At 44.7% G+C, this 23,782-nt stretch overlaps 1 protein-coding gene across 1 annotated transcript in view; it reads right to left on the reverse strand.

Moving 5' to 3' along the window:
- The window catches only part of CCDC172 (coiled-coil domain containing 172), a 34,535-nt gene that overhangs the window by 5,697 nt on the left and 5,056 nt on the right, over positions 1–23,782 (reverse strand). The window contains exons 2-6 of the mRNA XM_025183585.3: positions 18,117–18,202; positions 13,450–13,566; positions 12,249–12,414; positions 11,215–11,316; positions 7,667–7,769 (exon numbers count right to left, since the gene is read on the reverse strand). Coding sequence (XP_025039370.3) covers positions 7,667–7,769; positions 11,215–11,316; positions 12,249–12,414; positions 13,450–13,566; positions 18,117–18,202 — 574 coding nt within the window. The remainder of the gene's footprint in view (positions 1–7,666; positions 7,770–11,214; positions 11,317–12,248; positions 12,415–13,449; positions 13,567–18,116; positions 18,203–23,782) is intronic.

Below are 23,782 nucleotides of genomic sequence, written 5' to 3' on the forward strand. Positions count from 1 at the left end.
GCTTTTTTTTTTAAACTGCTGCAAGATACTAGAATCAAGATGGATTCTGATCTAGTCAGTCTAATCTAGGGTTTTGATGTATTTGGAGACAGCCTAAAATGTTAGGGAAAAGAATGGGCCTGTTCTGAACTGCACGGTTGCACAATGTTTGGTTGAATCTCTGATAGCACCAGACATTGCTTGTTTTCCAAGTTTAAATTATTTCTATCTTTAGTTTTCCTATAAAAAATTGCTGAAAAGTGATGCACATAAATAACTAAAATCAAATGGAAGCAACACTTCCATAGCTTCATCACTGAGTTCTATGTTTTCTCTCTTAACAGAAATCCAGAATTCCTGATATGTCATATTTCAAAATTTGGTGGCAGGTTCAGCATGTGATCACCTGGCAATTCTAAGTGATTTTCTTGAACTGACCTACCTAAGGTTCAAATTGAGTCAACTCTAACCAAAGCCAAGTCTACAGTAAACCTGGAAGGTCAGCTTCAGGTACGTGACTCCAGCCACATAGAATATGTAGCTGGAGTTGGCTTACCTTAAGCCAGGGGAAGGCAATCATTTTTGACAACGGGTCACTCTAAGATTTTGGGAAGTGGTCAAGAGCCTTTCTCTTCCATGATATTAATGGAGGAAGTGTAGGGTCTGGGCTGGAGGTTGGGTGTAGAAGGGAGCTTGGGGTGCAGAAGAGTGGGGTCTGGGAGGGAATTTGGGTAAAGGAGGCAGTTGTGACCTAAGGCAGGGGACTAGAGTGCAGGGTTTTCGAATGTGACCTAAGTCAGGATAAGGTTGTGACCTAATGTAAGGGGACTGTTACCCCTTACTAAAACTCTGTGGGAGTTTTTGGTTTGCCAGCTCGCAGTATCTGAAGGGGAAGAGTTCATGAGACTGACTGACCCCAGAGACAATGGAAAGCAGCCAACACTCCAGCTCAGCCTGATTGACAGGTTGGACAGGCCAGTGAGGAAGGGGAGAGGCCAGGCCCCGTCCTCCCTGTGAGCTGGGATTGTTCTGGCTCTCTCTCTGAACAAACAAGCTGTGTGCAGAAGAGGTCCTGCAAAGACAGAGAGCTGAAATAGGAGGACAAGCTGTGTGAAGAAGTCCTGCAAAAACAGGGAGCTGAGAGACTAGCAAAGCAATCTGTGTGCTGAGGGGCAGTTTTTGCAGCAGCTGAGCCTGACACACACAGCTCAAGAGCGCAGACCCTGTGTTGAGCAGCAGACTGGCAGTGCTCAGAGAGCCAAAAGGAACAGAGAAGCAATGCAAGAAGCTAGAGACTGGCCACACAGCACAGCCTGCAGCTGGATGTGGTGAGCAGCTGGGAACTGCAAAGTGTGGGGAGAGGCTCTGGACTGGGAGAGGGGTCTGGCCACTTAGAGCTTGAGGCTGTGTGGTCACTGCCAGAGCAAGCGTGTCCAGCCTGCAGCCTCCTGCAGCACATCCAAGGCCTCTAAGGGGCCTCTAAGGAAGAGACTGTAGACTGTCCTTACACTCTGCAGGCTGCTGTTTTGATGTCCCTGTGCTACAGAGCAGGGCTGTGTGTTCTCATTTAACCATTCTCATTTTTTTTCTTATTCTTTTCTCTTTAATCAGTTGTTGTTTAATAAATTGTATTTGCTTTGAACCTTATGAAGTGATCACTGGGCCAAGAAGGCCTGCAGTGTAAAGAGAGCACCTCGGAGTGGGGACACCCTAACTCCTGCCCCTACTGATTACAAGGTCAGGGATTAAGCCCCAGGAAACCTGGGCCCAGCCTTGTTGGGGTTTCAAGGACTCTGCTACTCAGGAGAGTGGAGGGGGAGCCCTCAGGATCAGGGAGCTGTGGGGTAAAGGAAGTGGGAACGGGGACTCAGATCCTTTCGCTGGTTCATTTCACCGGGGTGTATAGAAGCCAGGAAAGTTCCCCACAATAGCGGGATCGTTCCCCCACTTACACTAAGGCAGGGGTCTGGAGTGCAGGTTGTTTGGGTTGTGACCTAGAGTAGGATGGGATTGTGATCTGGGGCAGGGCATTGTGGTGCCAGATCTGGGGAGTATGAGTGCATGAGGGGGGGGCAGAGGATTTGGGTATGTTGAGTGGTGGGGCAAGAAGGGGATGGGGTGCCAGAGGCAGGCTCTGGCCAGGAGACTTATCAGCCAGCAGCCCAATCAGCCTGCCTGCAGAGCTAACTGCTTGCAGAGCTTAAAATGTTTCTCAGACAAACAGCCTGCCTGCCCCATGTCGGCATAGCCATTTGCTTGTGTGAATAGCTGAACCAGAGGGTAAGGGCGCGTGATGCTTCATTTAAATAACAGGCAGCTCACATTGGCCAGTATCTGTGCAGAAACTGGCCAATGGGAATATGCTGGGGGCGGGGGCAGTGGCTGAAGCTCCCCCCACCCCTCCCATCTGGAATCACAGTTTTGAAAGAGAAATGGGTCTGCAGCTGCATTTCTGAGCAGTGTGCAGGACTGTGAGGCAAGCAGGGGAGCCTGCCTGGGGCTGCCCACTGCGTCCATGGGCCAGATCTGGAGTTTTGTTGGGCTGGATCCGGCCTGAGGGCTATATTTTGCTCAGGTCTGCCTTAAGCTAAGTTTGGCACCAGCTCCACTGTGGGAGGCTAGTGGGAGCAAATGCTCCCATTGGCTTCCCTTACTCCTCATGACTGCAAGGAGTATAGTCACCGGCTGAAGGTGCTCTCAGCGTTTGATTTACGGGTCTAAACTAGACATGCTAAATCAAATGCCAGGATGTTGATCTCCTGTGCAGTGAGTAAAGGCATGCCTGAAGAAAGATTGCATTTGAAAGCTAATCACGAGATTTATGTTCAACCTCAGGAAAATCCATATTCATCAAAGTGAGAATACAATCCAGACAAATACATTAATATTGGCTCTTACTCTTAAGGGCTACGTCTACACTGGCACCCTTTTCCGGAAATGCTTAAAACGGAACAGTTTTCCGTTATAAGTATTTCTGGAAAAAGCGCGTCTACATTGACAGGATGCTTTTCCGGAAAAGCACTTTTTCCGGAAAAGCGTCCGTGCCAATGTAGACGTGCTTTTCCGCAAAAAAGCCCCGATCGTCATTTTCGTGATCGGGGCTTTTTTGCGGAAAAGAAATCTGTGCTGTCTACACTGGCCCTTTTCCGGAACAGTTTTCCGGAAAAGGACTTTTGCCCGAATGGGAGCAGCATAGTTTTTCTGGAAAAGCACTGATGATTTTACAGTAGATCGTCAGTGTTTTTCCGGAAAAGCAAGTGGCCAGTATAGACAGCTGGCAAGTTATTCCGGAAAAACGGCTGATTTTCCGGAATAAGTGGCCAGTGTAGATATAGCCAAGTTGTATTTTGGTTACTTTCACTTTGTTCTTTTTAGAAGCCTGATAAAATTGAAATATCTAAGTAACTTCCTTTTCAATGTGGCATCTTCAAAGACAAACTCTTCATTAAACCCCTTATTTCTTCTTGTATATTTGGTATATTTGCATTTGTATTTGGAAGTGTTAGGTTCAGTGCATTCAATTTGCCAATATGAGCACTGCCTAAACTAATCTAATAAAAAAGTCCAAATTACATATGTACTCTGGAAGATCTGTTTTTTCCAAGAAGAAAAATTCTGATTTCCTCACACAGTTCAAAACCACCTGACTTTGCTGTGAATCAAAAGTTGAATGTGGTCAGAACATTTCTTCATACAACATACTGTATATGATCATCAAGGATCCTAGTTTTCCTTGATTAAAAACACTCAAAAACTTCTTCAGTAGAAAACCCTAAAATCCATGTTTTCCTGTGATTAAAATGAAATGTTGAACATTAGTTTCCCTAGCCACAATATACTATAGGTATCAGTTGAACACAATGTTATCAGTAAACTCTGTTTATTCTTCCATTATCTGGGTCTCTGTATTAACCAAACTGGGGCTGACAGCCTAGCCCTGGTATGACAAGGCTGTTGCCCTGGGCCCCAGGGTGTTTACTACAGAGGGCTGGATAATGGATGCTTGGCTAAATGGGGTCCTATTGTATATATTTTTATTTTTTTCACAAAAGGCAAAGAAGCTCCTTCTAAAAATGCAAATCCTGTGTTTTCCCATGGAAGATGGATGCCTAGAATCCCTGGTAATCACTACCCAGGATTTTATTAAATGAACAATTTTAATCACAATGTTGAGAGCCGTATATACTTCAAGCTGCAAATTCTTCAGTTACAACATTTGGTGATGATTCATACAGAGTATCTAAATGGATGCAGGTGTCACTTTCTTGGCAGAACAAGGAGCAATGGTCTCAAGTTGTGGGGGGGAGGGGGAGGAGGTCCAGGTTGGATATTAGGAAAAACTATTTCACTAGGAGGGTGGTGAAGCACTGGGATGGGTTACCTAGGGAAGTAGTGGAGTCTCCATCCCTAGAGGTGTTTAAGTCTCGGATTGACAAAGCCCTGGACGGGTTGATTTAGTTGGAATTGGTCCTGCCTAGAGCAGGGGGCAGGACTTGATGACCTTCTGAGGTCTCTTCCAGTTCTATGATTCTATGATTCTTTAATTATGCTGTAACTAACATCCATGTTATCTTCAGTCATAGTTGCAGCACCTTACCCAAAATAGCCTCTTCCTCATACAGTCCACTTAAGACCTGCATCCACTATATATTTATCAAGGATCTTAAGTATTTCCTTACTTGTTGTTTGAACTTGGCTTCTTTTTGCAAAATGAAAGTTCAATAATTGTACCTGCTGTGACAGATTTCATGTAAGACAGAAGCTGAACTATTTTGGCTATGTCTGTGGATTTTCCAAGCTTCAATGTAAAATATTTACTCTTTGTAACATGTACTTACAACTCTTCCTGGCCATTTTCTGCAATACCAGTGTATCAAGGATCAGAATTATTTGACATTGGAATGGTCTTCAGTGGCATGGCTGTTCATTCTCCAATCATAATTCTATACAACTATGGCTGCTGGAAGAAGAAAATTCTTGCCAAACACTCATGTGTTGTTTGCAGTTTTCAGTTCCCTTAAATTGAACATAAAATGTTTCTAAAGGAATTTTTTGAGGAATGATTGAATCTTTAGGCACAACTCTTTTCTTTTCTTTTACCCCACTTCAAGTCTTCTTGTTTTTAAAGGAAAAAATTGTGGCCCAGGGGTAAAAATTCCAGGTATTTATTTTCTAAATGTCTCTGTAGCTTCTCTGGCCTCAGATTTTCATTTACTAACACTTACTAAAAACAAATGACACATTGACTGTAGACATAGTGTGGCTGTCATCATAATGTTCGCTTTTCTTCAATTTTTTGTCAATTTAAATGTATTAAAGTAATCATCATCTTCAGCCAAACATTTGCTACATGTAGGCTTAATATTTGATAAAAATCATTCCATTATAAAGATAAGATGCACAAGAATCACAGAACCATAGAGTTAGAAGGGACCGTCATTTAGTCTAACCCCCTGCCAAGATGAAGGATTTGTTGTGGCTATGCTCCATGGGAGGAAGTCCTGAGTCCCTGGCTGGGCGGGGCTCATTAAGCAGCTGTGGGGCCATGCTGCCGCACAGCTCAGAGGGAACTTTTGTTTGTCAAATACTAACACAGTATTTTACAAATGTTTAATTTCAGTTAATTTGCTGCCAGTGTGAGGGGCACATTTCTCCCCAGTACCTATATAACACTTTATCATTTGTCTAATGGTTCCCATTGGGGCCTCTCCTTAAAGAACAGACTAGCAAGGGAGCAACTAAAGCTACAAGCCTCAGACTTTAAAGTTGAAATGGATATGTTTTGGGGTACTGATCAATTTCTGGTTTTACCTGCTGAATGGCAGAGGAAATCAATAATAAACCAATGCTTGTTTCAGTCGTAATTTCCTGTTTCTACTTTCATAAAGAAAATTGCTCCCAAGCACACTTTAGATGTCAACATTTACCCTAGAGCAAATTTATATTTGAATTATTAACCCCAGAAATTGGGGTTCATAATGGAAACCCTGATACAATTCTAACTATAATAGTTCTAGTGGGCAGTGCCATAAAAAGTGTCAGGAAATCAATGAGCAGATTTTTATTAAAGAAACCCATTTTGCATCACATAATACTCCAGAGATTGATATTTCCCACTTATAAAATTTAACATAAAATTAAATTGCAAATATTTTCTAAAAACCTCCAGAGTCAGGCCTTAAGCAATTCACTATTAATCTGAAGCATTTGTTCAGCTCTAGTGGACATATTTCCTGTATGATTTATGTGAAAGAAGGCATCATTTGCTCCTTCATGGTTTCAGTAATGAGATTTCTTTTCCTGTAATTTGAAGCATAAGAAGCAATGCTAGTTTTTTTATAATTAGGCAAGTAAACAAAGTCCCTTACTATTAAATAATGTAAACTGAGTTTACACATTTTGTTTCTGTTTCCAGGCTTCTTAAATAATATGGAATCTCTAGCGTCAAAGGCACAATTTATCCTTTAATTCCTCTTGTATAATGGACTGGTTTCAATTAGAAGCTGCCCCAGCCTTCTGAGGATCACCTTTTAATTAAAAAAATTATTTTAGTCTGTTTGATGTGTGGCAACACATAATTCTAAAATGGAAGTGTAAAATAAGCTAACTAATATTTACTATAATAAATGATTAAAAAGAATATAGCAGAGGCAAACATTGTACTCAAGAATTCAGTAGTACCAGTTAACTCTACTTAGGATTTTATCACTGGGTAACAAGGCAGCAGTGCTTTAGTGGTGTGGGGAAACAAGCTCTGAAACTTCCACAAAAAGGTGAGTGGCGGTCATCTTTGCAGCACTCATGCAACCCCTGCTAATGTAAGGGCGGGATAAAGGTTCAATCCCTGGCATTAGAAACCCGTTTTTCCATGCAGCAGGCAAAGCAGTATCCAGCTACACTCCATAAGAGGTGTGATAGGTACAGTTTGAGGCTGCTATGGGCATTGTGCTATTTGCTCCTTTTTAGGATGAGTGAGAAGGATTTTTATCTCGCCACCATATTGGCTTCAGTGAAGTGGGGAGCAGGTGCCAGGGACGATTTATTTTGGGGAGCAGAAAAGGTGGTAGGCTAAATGTCATAACTTACGTTGTAAATGTGGGGTGGATGTCCAGTGCAGGTACTCCATAAGGAAGAGACACAGTGACCTGATAAGTGGCCTGGTAAACGACTTAAGAGAGAGGTGCTGGTTAAAGGAACAGAAGGGGGTGAGGGCTTCTATGACTGGAATGGCTGGGAGCCAACCCTCTTTCTTATAGCCCACCTTAACCTTCCTATGAGGGGAGTGGATGGTAAGATCCTGGCAACAGATGTGCGGGAGGGACCTGTATAGAGAAAGAGGGGGAGCTGGTGGAAACCCCTTGGGTAATTATGAAATAAACAGGGGGTTACTTGCACTATACACTTTTATCTGCTGGGAAGTCACACAAATCTAAAAATAAAATTATGGCCTGATTAAATCTATAGCATGTGTCTCCTATCCTTCTTTTGGTATAGTTAGACAATGAGGAGCAAAGTATTTGACATAACTGGATGTAATAAGTGAGAATAGTAGAGTTTGTTCTGTGACATGAACTAATTATTTCTTCTGATTTGAAAGGGAGTACAATGCAGAAAAAGGTTAAAATTAGGCCCAGTTTTGCTACCATGATGTTACAGAAATGGTCCAAATACAACTGATGATCGTTACCTTAAACATTCAATGTCAGTCTGAGGCTTTTCATTAACTTTGACTTTTTCTGCTTCTAAACATTTTGTAATATCTTCAACTTCACGTAGTTGTTCTTCAATATCTAAAAATAAAATAACAATGACCTTACTAATATACATTAATCATCTGTATTCACATACTGCCTGCATTTTGTAAGTTCACACATTTTAATTATTGTGCTAGGAAGGTGAAAATACTACCATGAGGGTGAAAATATTATATCCCAAGGCATGAAATTAAAGTATTTTACAGTTGTAATCAGCAAACAATTGTAATCTTTCAACCATTTGCAAAATCTGCAGGATACTTACTGTATTTGTACATTACATGTTTTATCCCCACAAAGAAAACTTTATGGCATTTTTTTCTTAGTTCAACTACTATTATGTATGGGTTATTTACACTATTATGTATGGGTTATTTACACAGTATATGTACATTCCAGTTATTTCTATTTTATATGTAAAGCTTTATAAATTTAATAAAAATAAAAGATTGGCTTTATTATACCACCGGTTGGACCTCCCTGGTCCAGCACCCCCAGAACCTGACTGGTTCTAAAGAAGGAAGTTTGCAGGACCGGGGAAATCTGTCCCCTGGCTCTCCCAAGAGGTTGCCAGCTTCCTGGCCGGGCTCCCCTCTTTACCACCAACCTTGCTACCAGCCCCTGCCATCGTGCTCCCTCATTGGCATTGGCCTGGCTCCCTGATCCCTGGTTGCTAGTCCGACTCCACACTTGACCATGGCTGGGCTCCCTGCCCCCCCAGATGCTGGACTAACTATTCTCCTGGCCCCAGCCAGGCTCTGGCCACCAGCCCCCCGACACTTGTCCCCCAACCTGGCTCTGCTACCAGCTGTCAGCCACTGGCCTGGCTCCACAACTGCTCCTAGCTGAGCTCCAACAGCCAACCCCTACAACTGGACAGGCTCCAGTCCCAGCACTGGCTCAGCTCCCTGCCCCCTGGATCAGCTCACCTCCTGGCCCCAGCCAGACTTTGCTTCTGGACATTGGCCCAGCTCTGCTCCCAGCCCTGGCAATCTGGTTTGGACCATGGATGTTGCCGGATCAGAGTCCTAGACCAGAGAGGTTCAACCTATGTTTTAGCCAGATCTCAGAACCAATACCCCATCTTTGTTCTCTTTGACATATCAGCTGCTGTTGACACCATCAGACGTGGTGGGGTGTTTTTATGTATTTGTGTAAAACCTTGTCATCCTTTCCATAACTCTTTTTTTCTTTCCTGATTTTCTTTTCTCCTACACTCTGACTGCTCCTAGATGATAATCTCATCTGTAATCTCATCTGTAACCCCAAATTCAGTAACCACCCCTTTGTTAATGACTCACAGATCTGTCCTTTATCCAAATGAAAATCTTGGTCTCTTTCTCTGACATGTGCTCAAGGATGTCTAGCCATTAACTCAAGATCAACAAAGCTAAAACTCATCTTCATGTCTCCTGCTCATTCTCCCAACCTTCCTTATTGTCAACAACACCACTATTCTGCCTATCATTCATATGCCCATCATTGTCATTGTCTTTGCCTTCAGTCTTTTTGTAGGTTCTCACGTCCAGGCTTAATCAGTCTTGCCAATTTTTTTCAGATTTTTCTCTGACCTTGACGGATGTAGTCTTGCCCAGCTCATAGCCATTGCAAATGATGCTGCAAAGATCATTTTTTCTCTCTGGTCACTTTGGCCCTATCACTCCTCTCTTTGCGTTCCTCATCTGGCTCCCTCTTCTCTATTACAAGAAATATAAAGTCTTTGCTTTCAAAGTCCTTCATGGCTTATCTCCAGCCTAGTTATCTTTAATTCTGTATTGAGATACTGACTCCCATCTCCAGGGGCCCATAATGCCATCCTCCCTTCCTCAGTTGTACAAATTTTAAACCATCACCTTCACGCCTTATCACACGCAGTTCCTCACAGTTGGAAGGGGGCTCCCGATAAACATTTGAAAATCTACATCATTATCCTCCTCCAAAACCCTTCTTAAAACTCCATTTCTGTGATACCAACAAGAAAATGTGGTAGCGGTCATGCTCTTGGTGAACTACCTAGTATGTTAAACAATATTCTTTTATTGTGCTTTCCTCACACCCAGCCAACTCTCTGTCTGAATCCATGTATCATCTCATCTTTTAATGTGAAGGGTGTGTCTGTACTGTAATCAGGAGCTGTAACTGCAGTATCTGAAGCACAGCTGAGCTGGAAAGATGAAAGTTGGCTTAAGCAACAGCCAATAGTAGTAGTGAAGCTGCAACAGCATGGTTGGTGACTGCGTGTTTATGTATCCAGGATTCTGGCAGGCAGGAGCAACCTTTGCAGATGCCAATGCTGCTGTTGCTACACAAACTAATTTTGATTTCATGTCTATCTGAATAGGCTTCAGACACACTCCTGGTGGCAGAATGCAATTTCTTTTTATATTGCAAGTTTTCTGGGATGAATGCCACCTCTTTATTCTGAGTATATACAACACTTAGCACAGTGGCATCCTAATCCATGACTAGCTTTCCTAGGCATCATAAATAATGCTTATGATGGTGAATGGACTTCAGTGTTAAACAAACAGGATGACATTTGGACTCAGTGAATGCTGCACTATTTTAAGTGTCTCACAAATAAACCCATGTTATTGCTAGATCCTCTTACATAATAATGTAGATGACAAGCTATCAAAATATGTTACAGTGTACATTGATCAGAGCTGTACTTCAAACAGCAAAGTACTTTGGAGAAAGATTGTTTCAGTATTATAAAGAGAGAAGAGGTGAAAAGGAAGGTGAGGATGGAGAAAGGAATGATGGAGATAAAAAGCAAATGGAAATGAGGGAGAGGACCAATAACTAAATTACTATCAACCTATCCACAAATGATAAAAATAATCAGGATGAGAGTGACACTACTTCCTCAAATGTATAACCATCCTTGTCTTTTATCCTGCTGTTTTAACTTCTGTAAGAGCAGGTCCAGACCCAGATGATCCTGAATTGTTTGATGCTCCTGCTTTATTTGATTCCAGATATGCACACATCACTGGCACACTGACAAACTTTTGCTTTGTCACCTTCTGTTCATTCTTTCATAAATAAAACCACATATTGTCACTCTCTCTCTCTCTCTCTCTCCTCTCTCTCTCTCCATATATATATATAATTTCTCGTGTCTTCATTCTAACCCAGTGCAGTATAATCTTTGAAAAACTTAACGGGATAAACAGTTTATTATTAAAGGTAGGTGAACAATGGCTTTTTCCATTTTTTTCAAGGTAAAGTTTTCAGTAAAAAACAAAACTATACTTGAGAAAATTGGTGAATCTTAGTTTGAAAATGTATAAAAGTATATGTCCCAGTGACTATTCATTGTCATTCTAAGTAACAGTTCATAACTTTCATTAATACAATTAATAGTTGTGCCAAAAATTTACTTCTGCGAGAAATACCTGATGGAGCTGTTTGTCAAATATATTTGTCAAATCTCAAATGTTTATAATAATAAGAGGTTATCAGACAAATTAAATACCTTTGAGTTTGCTCTGGAGAGTAAATAAATCCTGCTTTAATTCATTCTTCTGCCACTGGAGTGCATTTAACTGAACATTTTCACGTTCCATTGATTCCATTTCTAAGAAATACATTTTAAGTTAAAATGTATTGCAGTTTTAATCTTCAGGGTATAATCTTAAATACTTTGTAATTACTTTTAACCATCTTCAGATATTCTAAAAGAGCATTATAATAAACATTCAATTAGACTTATAAAACTAGATGCACAAAAAACTATATTTGGACAACTGTATTAACGGGGTGGGCAATAATTTTTGATGGGAGGCCTCTCCAAGATTTTGGTAAGTGATCAAATGCTGCACTTTTCGATGGAAGGATGTGAAGTCTGGGATGGAGTTTGGGAGCAGAAAGGAACTTGGGATAGGGGATTGAAGTTCAGGAAGGGATGTGGGGTCTTGGAAAGGATTTGGGTGAAGGAGGTGATTGTGACCTGGGGTAGGTGATTGGGGAGCAGGAGGGAGTGTAGGATATGGGAGTGAGCTGTTACTGGAGGTAGTGGTGCAGTAGGGGGTGCAGAAGGTTTGAGTTGTGGCCTGGGACAGGCAATGGGTGTCCAGGATGTATTGGGGTATTAGGTGCAGGCTCTAGCTAAGAGGTGCTTACCTCGGCAGCTCCCATCCAACAGCCCAGGAGGACCCTCAGGCGGGTTCAATGCCTATTGCTCAAAATGGCCAGCTGATGGAGTCATATGTGTATCTTCACAGCAAACCATAGGTGGGTGGTAGGGATGTCAACATGCCCACGACTACGTGATTAACCACTAAGTCGGAGCTTATCAGTTAATCGTATTGACTACATGCACTCTCCCCCTTGCTGCCTGGTTATCAGAGGCAGCAAGGGATGGGGGAGCTGGAGCTGGTGCCTATGAGGAGCTGACATAAAAGTTTGGTCCCCAAGAGAATAGTTTAAAACTATTGCTTCAATCAGTTCCGTTTTAGTCATTTGTATTCTTTTGCAATCCAAGATAAAATAGTTTAATGTAAGACATACCATTTTTCAAAATATTTGCCTTCATTTCTAAATCATATATTTCAGACTTGGCTTTTTTTTTAATCAAAAGATCCCTGTTACACATTAGCCCATATTCATTGTTGAAATCTGTGATTTCCTTAATAAATGTCTCCTCTTCTTCAGCCATTTTCTTCTTTGTATCTGACTAAATAAGTGAAAAAAATACAAATAGCACAATAGAATCTTTGCTCAAATAATCAGGCTGAAATACAGTTTTACCCCCTTTTAACGATAACAAATTGGTATGCAATCTATTTTGTAACCTGTATAAACAAGGAAATGGTCTAGATTTCAAACCTTACTTCTGTTGCATTAATCCTACTGTTTCCTCCTTGTGACAGAATGAAAGGCACATATTCTTAGTATTAGAAACCCTATTATGCCATCAATGTTTAAATATGTGTTGAAATCAGTGGAGACTTCTGCTTAAAAATCAATGGTATAAAATAGCCATTCTTTTGGGTTTTTTAAATTGCTTATTAAGTGTGAAATTCACCCCTTTGTAGAAGTCCAGGACAAGGATGTTGCACTATTTTAACTCTCAAAATACAGCCTGCACTGACTGTTAGGGAGCCTGAAATATGGTTTTTCTCAGTGTCTTCTAGAAGTAGGTCTCAAATTTAAAATATTAGTCTTTCTTTAAAAAAAACTATTTATTTTATTAAAAAAATTCATAAAATCAACAACAAGATTAAATTCCATTCAAAACTCTTGACTAATTATTAATTTAAATAAATAGTGAATTCCCTTCTCAACAAGGAGAACCCATGCATTCAGTCTGCTGGATAGAGTTAATACCAAACTTACATTATATCAGAGGACAGAAATTTTGCCTTTCCAGATAAGTAGCAGTACTCTAATATTTACTGTATTCCCTATTCTGTCCTAGATATAGGATGATGAATATGGTGAAAACTGCAGTAATATTACTAAATTAGAAAGGCGACTCAAAAAATTTTAAAGGTAGTTCATGAAGTATATAATCTAAAATAATGGATTAAAGTTTGAAGTAGATTCTGAATTTCTTTTTGTATTAATGTGTTAGAATCAAAACAATTTTAATCATTCAGATTTTCATATTTAATTAGTGTCCAATTTATTTACAAAATATAAATCTGAGTGCAGTCACACACTTTTTTGTAGAACTGAACTCTCCTAAATAGCATAATTAAAAACATACAAAGATCTTGAGGAAAATACTCCTTTGATTCATAAGTTCAACTTTCTTTTTCTCTAAGATGTCTTCACGTTTTTTCAAAAGCTGTAAGTAGAAGAGCTTTTCAGACAACTGTTGAACCTTCAAAGATAAGAAAAGATTATTGGTAATAAAAAAAAATCTACACGTGATCTTGACCATAAAGGGTCCTAATCAGACAAAAATCAGTCTGCATAGCTGTTGGACCATGGAATCTTAATGGGTCTCCTTTTCTGATTAGCTTGCAATCTTATCACAATTCTTTGCAGCAGTATCCCCTCTTCAGAGGCTAAGTTTAGTACTATTTCCAGTATAAAAAGTGGCCTGCTTAATTCTCTCCATTCTAGATGAAAAATCTTCTGGCTAAAAACGAGAGACTTAACAGAGCATACAGTCTTTTAGATAGCTTAATACAGGGGTGAGCTTTTCTTCATCTCACCAGACATCATCAAGTCAGGCATAGATTAACTTCAAAGGGGAAAACCCCCCAAAGTTATTGAGCTGGTTTCTGAATGTCTGTGGTTAGCCATAGAGCGCTATTTATGCTTGCTATTACCCTGTGCCTTTTCTACTATACACAGTGAAATAGGGATTGATTGTCTCATAAATTTTCCCAGTATGACTGTGAGAACTATCAGCCAGGGAAGAGTAATGAAGGTACCAAGCTCTGGGCTGAGACAGTTCTGCTATAAAGCTCCAAATAAATGAAAAACCTTCCTTCTGCACACAGGCTTTTTTATTTTTCTATTTATTTTTTTGAACAGCATTTCAACTCCAGGTAGGCTGGTCAACTAATTTGTGCATACCACTCAAGGAGAATTCGTCCAGACTTTTGCAACACGACCATTGTTGGATGGTTAAAACTAAACAAGGGGGATATGATTTGATACAAGAGCCAATAACTATGGAGCAACTAAGTTATTGAAAGACATTAAAGATAAGCACCAGAAACTAATATCTGATGTGATGGTGAGTGAGAACCAAGGAAGGGACTCAAAGAGAGGGCTGAAATGCTCAAAACAATAGTTAAGGAAAATCATTTCAGCAATATTTTGAACTAACAAAAAGGAAGTCAAGTGGGTTTCAGGAAGCCAATAGAGGATGAGTTTGCAGTAGTCAAGAGGAGATATTGCGAGAATCTATATGGGTACGTCTACACTACAATGTTAATTCAAACTAACTTAGTTCGAATTAGTTAATTCGAACTAACGCGTCTAGAACTAAAAACTAGTTTGAATTAGCGTTTTGCTAATTCGAACTAGCAAGTCCACATTGAGTGGACCCTGAACAGGGCTTAAGGATGGCCAGAAGCAGTGCCGGCAGGGCATCAGAGGAGGACTTAGAGCGTGGAGATGCTGTCTCAGGCTAGCCGAGGGCTGTGCTTAAAGGATCCCGATCCCCACCCCGGACAGACAGTTCTAAGGGGTGCCCCGCTTGCAAAGCAGTCCTGGCTTGGATTGCCCGGAGTACCCACACTGGGCACATCACACCACTCGGCCATCAGCCCGGCTGCACTTGCCGCAGGCTGCCATCTGGGGAGAGGGGTCAATCGGGGGGCTGCAGGAGAGCTTCCACCCCCAGAAGCCCACAGAGCCAGCCCAGTCCTCCCCATCGGGGGCTCGTACCCCATTCCTCCCTCACCTCCTTCCACTTACCCTTCCCTAGCCCCCCTTTTCTTGATGTACAAAATAAAGGACAATTGTGTTCAAAAATGGAATCTGTCTTTATTGAACAAAACTGGGGGAGACTGGGAAAAGGAGGTGGGAGAGGGGAAGAGAAAGGCTGGGAGAGGGGAGGGCAACTAACATGATCAGGGGTTGGGAACAGGTCCCAGATGAAGAAAGGCTACAGAGACTGGGACTGTTCAGCTTAGAAAAGAGGAGATGGAGCGGGGACAGGATAGAGGTCTCTAAAAGCAGGGGTTGGGTGGAGAGGGTGCATACAGAAAAGTTCTTCATGAGTTCCCATAAAGAAGGACTAGAGGACACCAAAGGAAAGGAATGGGTAGCAGGCTTGAAACTAGTAAGAGAAAGTTGTTGTTCTTCCCAAAGCAAATAGTTAACCTGTGGAACTCCTTGCTGCAGGAGGCTGTGACGGCTACAACTAGAACAGAGTTTAAAGGGAAGTGAGATCAAGTCATGGAGGTTGGGTCCATGGAGTAGTCTTAGCTAGTGGGTAAGTGTGGTGTCCCTGCCCAAAGTTTGTGGAAGGCTGGAGAGGGATGGCACGAGACAAATGGCTTGCTCGCTGTCTGTGGTCCTTCCCCTCCAGGGTCCCTAGGGTTGGCCGCTGTCGGCAGACAGGCTACTGGGCTAGATGGACCTTTGGTCTGACCCAGGACGGCCATTGTAAGCTCAGGGCTCAGGGTCGGGGGTCTCAGTGGACCTCCTTGATTTTCATGCACACCTGTTCCTGGGTGGCCAGGCTGGCAGCTCTCCTGCCCTAGACGGCCACTTTCCTGTGCCTAGTGTGGAGATCATGGACGAGGTCCACTATGTCCGCACTAGCCCAGGAAGGTGCCCGCCTCTTGCGGTCCAGGGCAAGCTCCCGGGAGCTGCCAGCCTGGTCCCGGGAAGAGGGGGTGGGCTGGGGGACATCGGGTGGGTGGCTCTGTGCCGTGCCAGGTGCAGGGTCTGCTGGCTGGGTGCTGGCAGGCTTGCACCTGGCACGGGCACCGTAGCCAGCCCGTGCCCCTTTAAGGGCTCCGGGGCCGGGAGGGGGGCATAGAGTTTCCCTGGTGTTGGCCAGAGTGGCCACCAGGGAAAGCTGGGGAGGGCTAGCCTCCCACTAGTTCGAATTAAGGGTCTACACACCCCTTAATTCGAACTAGTAAGTTTGAACTAGGCTTAATCCTCATAAAATGAGGTTTTCCTAGTTCGAACTAAGCGCTCCGCTAGTTCGATTCAAATTCGAACTAGCGGAGCGCTAGTGTAGCGGCTATGAATGTTAGTTCGAACTAACATTGTAGTGTAGACATACCCTGTGATAGTTCTAGTGATGTGGATGGTGAGAAAAGACCAAATGCTTACAGATATTTTGGAAGAAGCAGCAACTAGATTTGGAAACGGTCTACATATGTAACTTGAGAGAGGGTATAGTTAAGATGATATACCTAAATAACAGAGAGAAGGGCAGAAGTGTCAAAAGTAATGAAGTTGAGGCAAAATTGAGAGAATTTGGAAAAGAAAACAGTGGGCCAGATTTTTTCCCACAATAAACCATATTTTAGTGAGCGTGTGAGGGAGTTAGCTCCTCCAATATCAAGAGCTTTGGGATCATATCTAATTATGTACAAATTCAAAGCAAGTTACTGATATTGTGCTTCTGTACTTTTATTACTGAACATAACTGGGTTTATTGTAGTATTTCTGACCCCAAGGTGTCTTCATAATCTGTTATTTTGCAATAATTTTTTTTAAAGAAATCATTGAGTTGTGAAAGGCGCAGAATGCTATAAATCAAGTTCTAATTACATGCTACCTGGTTTTACAGAACAAAAAAATTAAATTTTCCTGTGTGCTTTTTCTTGACCACAAGCAAGTGAAATATATGTCAAAATATTTTTGTACTGAAAGGGTCATCTACTTTATCAGGTTTGGGTTGGGAGGGGAGGAAAGAGATGGTGTTCAGTTATTTGGAGGATTAATTCAGTATTTTGTTATTACCTAGTAGTGGTTTCATTATATTAATTGCAGTAGTTATATTTAGTGTTTGTAGAAGAAGCTAAAATTTAGGTGTTGCAAAATGATTCACCTCATCCCCAGTCTCAGTGCCGCAGACTGTTGAGGGCTGCTGCCGGCTCCAGGCCCACTCCTGTGGACTGCCACCAGTCCCAGTCCCATCCCACTGCCTCAGACCAGATTCTCCTGGGTTACCCTCCTGCCACTAGGCTACTGGAGTTCTCTGATCCAGGGACCACATATGTTGCCAGACTAGAGAATTCCGGTTTTGGGAGGTACAACCTGTAGAATCAATTAGGACTGCATGTGACCTTTCATGTACAGCAACTGTTTCACATTTCAGTCCTTCAGTATCCTCATTTTCACACCAAAAGCTATGACTAGGACACAGCCAGCCCACTTAATTAGCTACAAAAGCTCATGATTCTATATATTTTTGCTAGTCTTTGAGTTAACCCTTTGCCACAGGGTTACTTGTATGCATGTGTGAAACTGCAGAATCAAGATCTCAGTTTGTAACTAGTGAATATTTGTAAACAATTTTGTGGATTGTTTTTTTTCTCTAACATACCTTAATCTAATTTAGGGTTTTCTTTCGCACCCATCACAGTAGCACCGAAGTACATATATAGAACATATAAACTTGCAATCCACAGAGCAGCCAATGTTTTTGGAGAGAGAGGTATCACCACCAAATCATTATTTCCTTTCATCAAATGAATAAGTGTTGATAAAAATAGGAGTCTGGCAGTAAAAGTTAAAAGGGGCATGATGCATAATCCGCAGGTAGCAAGTGTTCAGATGCTACGGTGATGAGCACTCTAGACATACATACATTAGACAATCACTATGACAATGAATATAAACACTGCATGATGTATACTGCTTCAAAATGTACATAAACAATATATTAAAATTACAGCCCATTTACCTGTAATAATAATTGACATAGCATAAATATTACTACTCTACCTTAGTGTCTAATTTTATTTTTGCTTCATTCAGCTCTTCTTTTATTTCCTTAATTTTTTCATGACTTCTGTTTATGTCTAATTTAACTGCAATAAAAAAATGAACCTTCAGTCACATTAAATCAACTTTTGAAAGTGAGATTCTGTTAAAAAAAATTGCTGCAGGCAAGATAGAGTGGTGTAGACTGGGGCGGGCTGAATCCAGTCTGCCGAGCCACTGGATCCAACCTGTGGGCTGTCCGATCTGGCCCACAGGCTGTCCTGCCGGGATCCTCAGGCACAGAGCAGCCCATGCCACTTTAAGTGCTTGCTCTGCCCTGTGGCTCTCTGGTCTGGTCACCATGAGGGAGGGGGAGGCTTCATGGAAAGCAGTCAATGGGAGCTGAGAGATTTTTCTGGGGGGGAGGGGAGCGGGTGCGAAGTCTTCTCCTCCCCTCAGTGCCCAGAGTAGAGAGCTACAGGGAGCAGTCAACCATTTTGAACAGCCTGCAGCTATGGAAGACAGGGAGCTTGCCTCAGGATCCTGCAGGGCTGCTGGCTGGGAGGTGCTTAGTTAAGCGCCTCCCAGCCACAGCCTGCTGCTGGCTTCTCCAAAATCCTGCCCCGGGTTACCAATCCCGCTCCTGCTCCAGATCACCATCCAAACCCTCTGCATCGCCCTCCCCTATGTCACAATTCCCTCCCAAACCTTGCACCCTTTCCTACAACCCTCCCCCAGGCCAGAATCCTCTCCTTCATCCATACTCCGTCCCAGACCCTACAACTCTAATCCCTGCCTTAGATTACAACTCCCTCCTTCACCCTAACTCCCTCTCAAACTCCACACTCTCTCCTGCACCCCAAGCTTCTTTCTGCACTCAATGCCCATCCCAGATGCCACACCTCCTCCATAGAAAAGTGCAGCCCTTGCCCACTTACAAAAATCTTGGATTCCCTGCCCCCCATCAAAAATGATTGCGCACTGCTGGTGTAAACAGATGATTTCAATAGAGACATGTACAGGCAGTCCCTGAGTTACGCGGATCCGACTTACGTCGGATCCGCAGTTACGAACGGGGTTCCTCTCCCTGGTCTCCAGCAGACCAGGGAGAGGAAGCAAAGCGGCGGAACACGTGGGCAGCGGACAGGGCTGTCCGCTGCCCACGCGCTCCGAGGCTTGGCTCGGCTTTGCCCCCCCCCGTCCTCCTGGTCTGCAGACCAGGGAGGGGGGGGGCAAAGCAGAGCCAAGCCGCGGAGCGCGCGGTCAACTGACAGCCCAGACGCGTCTGGGCTGTCAGCTGGCAGTGCGCTCCGCGGCTTGGCTCTGCTTTGCCCCCCCCCCATCCCCTTGGTCTGCAGACCAGGAGGACGGGGGGGGGGGGGCAAAGAAGAGCAAAGCCACGGAGCGCGCGGGCAGCTGACAGCCCAGACGCGTCTGGGCTGTCCCGCTGCCCCCGTGCTCCGTGGCTTTGCTCCAGACACCTGTGATACAGCAGCTGGGGCGCTGCCAATTGGTCCCATAGCGCCGCTCTGGGCGCTACTGGACCAACCGGGCAGCACCCCAGCTGTTCTGCCCCAGGCGTCCTGATTCAGCCACTGCTAATCAGATTCAGCAGCGGCTGAATCAGGATGCCTGGGGCAGAGCAGCTGGGGTGCTGCTGGGTTGGTCCAGTAGCGCCGAGGAGCGGCGGCGCTACTGGACCAACCCAGCAGCACCCCAGCTGCTCTGCCCCAGGGTCCCCAAGTCAGCCGCTACTGAAACTGACCAGTGGCTGACTACAGGAAGCCTCTGCCCCGGGCTTCCTGGAATCAGCCACTGATCAGTTTCAGCAGCAGCTGACTTGGGGATGCCTGGGGTTCTTAAGTTGAATCTGTGTGTAAGTCAGAACTGGCGTCCAGATTCAGCCGCTGTTGAAACTGATCAGTTTTAGCAGCGGCTGTATCTGGACGCCAGTTCCGACTTACATACAGATTCAACTTAAGAACAAACCTACAGTCCCTATCTTGTACGTAACCCGGGGACTGCCTGTAATTGCTAGACTTCTAATCACATTGATTTGCCTGTAACAGTTACAGTCACTGTCAGCAGTTACTTTAAAGTGATCGACCTTCTTTTGTGAACAAACAGTATCTAATTACTATTTTCATGTGGACAAGCATGGCATCTGCATAGATAATTCAGATAGCAGGCTTTGAAAATTTGATTTAAAGTTAAGGGTCATCTGTTATGCTGTATAGTAAGTACCTTGTTGATACTTTGATTACACCATGACTTACTTTTTAAAATAAGTAGCAGGGTGACAAAATACTGGGGTTCTGTTTCTATACAGTAATTCCTCATTTAACACGTGCCCGCTTAACATGTTTTTGCGATAGCACGATTTTTTTTTTTAGGGAACATTTTTTGAATTACACGACCGTCCCTGGAATAACACTATTTCCCCAGCCGCCCTGTTGCTGGCGGCTGCGTGGGGCTTCCCCCGACTCCCTGCAAAGCGGTGGAGGGTTCGCTGCACCGTTCCCTGCTGACTCCCCCTTACTGGACGCCTTGCCCCCTCTCCTCTGCCCCCACTGGCAGGCCAGCGGCTGGGTTTCCCCAGCCAGCCCATTGCCAGTGGCTGCGCGGGGCTTCCCCTGCCTCCGTGCAAAGTGGCGGAGAGTTCGCTGCTTGACATGCCATTTCCTGGCAACCCCCCCTTGCCAGACACAGTGTGGTTCCTGGCAGACCCATCAGAGGGGCATACTCCCAACCAAATCCCCCTCCCCTCTCATTCCCCAGAGCCAAACACCTCCCCTCCCTGCTGTAACACAGTCCCCTGTCTCCCCCAACCTTATGCCCCGGTCCCAACAAACACCACCGCTTGAAACGCAACCCCCACCTTTTCCATTATTTTCAATGGAAAAATTGACCCCGCATAACACGTTTTCACTTAATACGATCATTTACTGAAACATATCTATAGTGTAAAATGAGGAATTACTGTATCTTCTAAAGTGTTTTTTCTGTGTTATCCTGGACAAGCTTCCTTAAAGTTCCCACTGCACTCAGGAAACTACATGTCCTGAAAGCAGATTTTGTAAAGTTCAAACTATAGGTCTAGACCAGGGGTGGGGGTCTTCTGGCATCCTGGCTGCACTGCTGCTTGCCGCTCCCAGTCACCATGGTTCACCTGCCTCAGCCAATTGTGGCTGCAGAAAGTGGTATGAGCTGGGCCACCATTCCCTGAAGCTCCTGTTGGCCAGGGACAATGAATTGTGGCCACTGGGAGCTGCAGGGCTCTATGCCTGCAGATGCTCAGGTAAACAAGCCATCTGGAGACCTGCCAGCAGCTATCCCTGACAAACTGCATGCAGCCTGTGGCTGGAGGTTCCCCACCCCTGGTCTGGACTGCAGGATTGCCAGAATCAAGCATTCAAAAATTCATGATTTAGCCACCCCCAATATTATGAAGTCGGTTTGAAAATCAGCAAATGGTTAATAAAAATAATGGACCTTTTTTATTTGCCTTCTGAGTCTTGGGGTTTGTTTTTCATGTTTCTACCATGCGGGGTGGGGAGGGAAAGGGTGGGGAGGAAAACACACACACACACACACACTCACTCTGACTTGTAATAACAACATGATTCCAAGAATTGGGGCTTTAGGAATAACAACAAATATTGTCAAGTATCAGAGGAGTAGCCGTGTTAGTCTGAATCTGCAAAAGCGTTGAGGAGTCCTGTGGCACCTTATAGACTAACTGAAGTGTTGGAGCATAAGCTTTCGTGTCAACACAATCAACTCTGGATTAAACAAAGACTGTGAATGGCTTGCTAACTACAAAAGCAGTTTCTCCTCTCTTGGAATTCACACCCAACAGTTCAGCTACTAGAAGTGGGCCTCATCCTCCCTGATTGGATCCACCTTGTCATCTCCAGCCTGATTCTGGCCTGCATATTTATACCTGCCTCTGGAAATTTCCACTACATGTATCTGACGAAGTGGGTCTTTGCCTACGTAAGCTTATGCTCCAACACTTCAGTTAGTCAATAAGGTGCCACAGGACTCCTCACCGCTTTAACAAATATTGTGAGTCTCGTGAAAAATAATTATGTGTTGGTAAGGCTGTGTGAGAGAATGATCCAAGCCTGATCTGCTGTATTCCTTCACGGGAGAAGAGTGATAGGCTCTTCCAAAGCCAACCCACGTGTGTCTATTGTAGGACTGCCCCAAATCCATATCGAATTCACTATAATGATTGAAAGAGGAATCTTTGCTCTTTTATGAAAATGATCCCACTGTATATTCTCCTTTGCTTGTAGAGTGTCTAGGTAGTATCGACAACCTTGCTATTGTCAAGGGAGGATTTTGCTCCGACTGATTTTTAATGCTTCTTCTAGCCTTGTTCTGTTTATATTGATAACCTTTCATAATATTTGATGACAGTGACATTTCAGCATAACCTCTCAGGGTACGTCTACACTACAGCGCTAGTTCGAACTAACTTAGTTCGAATTAGTTAATTCGAACTAAGCTAGTTCGAACTAGCGCATCTAGAACTAAAAACTAGTTCGAACTAGCGTTTTGCTAGTTCGAACTAGCGCGTCCACACTGATTGGACGCAGGGGGGCATTTAAGGGCAGCTGAAACCGGTTCTGGCAGGGCATCAGGTCAGCAGTTGCTTTGTGTGGCTGCTGTCTGAGGCTATCTGAGGCTCGTGCTTAAAGGGACCCCCCCTGGACAGCCGGTTCTCAGCTTTTCCTGCTTGCTTGCCAACCTCGCCGAGGGACAGCAAAGCGTCGGTCTCTGTGCCCGTCTGTGTCGGTGCTTCCCTTCGGGGGGGCCGCCGCAGGTGGCAACATGGAGCCACGGCTCGCCCTGCACCTTCTGGTGCACGTTCTGGACTTGCTGCTGCAAGCCTGCCAGCAATGGCTCGAGGCTGCCTGGCACCACCTGGGGAACGTCAGCCCCCTGCCTCTCCGCCTGGCCGCCCTGGGGGCCGTGGAGGAGCCGCGGCGGCGCCCCGGCACCGGCGTGCCCCGCCGCATCTGGCGTCTGGACACCAGCAGCGACTGGTGGGACCGCATCGTCCTGGAGCGCTGGGACGACCGACAGTGGACCCAGAACTTTAGGATGAGGAGGGACACCTTCCTGGAGCTCTGCGAGTGGCTCGCCCCTGCCCTGCAAAGAAGGGACACTCGCATGAGGCCCGCCATCCCCCTCCAGAAGCGGGTGGCCATCGCCCTCTGGAAGCTCTCCACGCCGGACAGCTACCGATCCGTCGGGAACCAGTTCGGCGTGGGGAGATCCACTGTCGGAGCAGTGCTCATGCAGGTACGGCGCTCGTCGGCCACCGAGCCGGGGGGGAGGGGGGCTGCGAGGAGGGGATGGGCCGCCCCAGGGACAAGGGGGGGGCGGGAGGAGGCGAAAGCGCCCCGCACCGGAGGGGTCGGGCTGTCCCGGCCGTACTACACGCCGCCAGGGGGGTTGCTTCCGGGAGTGGGGCGCGGGGCACTGCCAGGGCACGCACGCTCCCAGCCACCCGGGCGCCCCACTGATTGACGCTTTGCTGTGTCTCTCTCCGCAGGTGGTCAAGGCCATCAACCGGGTGCTGCTCCGCAGGGTGGTCCGCCTCGCCAACCCGGATGCCGTCATCCGGGGATTCGGCGCCCTCGGCTTCCCCAACTGCGGGGGGGCCATCGACGGGA

The sequence above is a fragment of the Pelodiscus sinensis genome, chromosome 8, assembly GCF_052426305.1.
Source record: "Pelodiscus sinensis isolate ZL-2025 chromosome 8, ASM5242630v1, whole genome shotgun sequence".
Classification (NCBI taxonomy): domain Eukaryota; kingdom Metazoa; phylum Chordata; order Testudines; family Trionychidae; genus Pelodiscus; species Pelodiscus sinensis.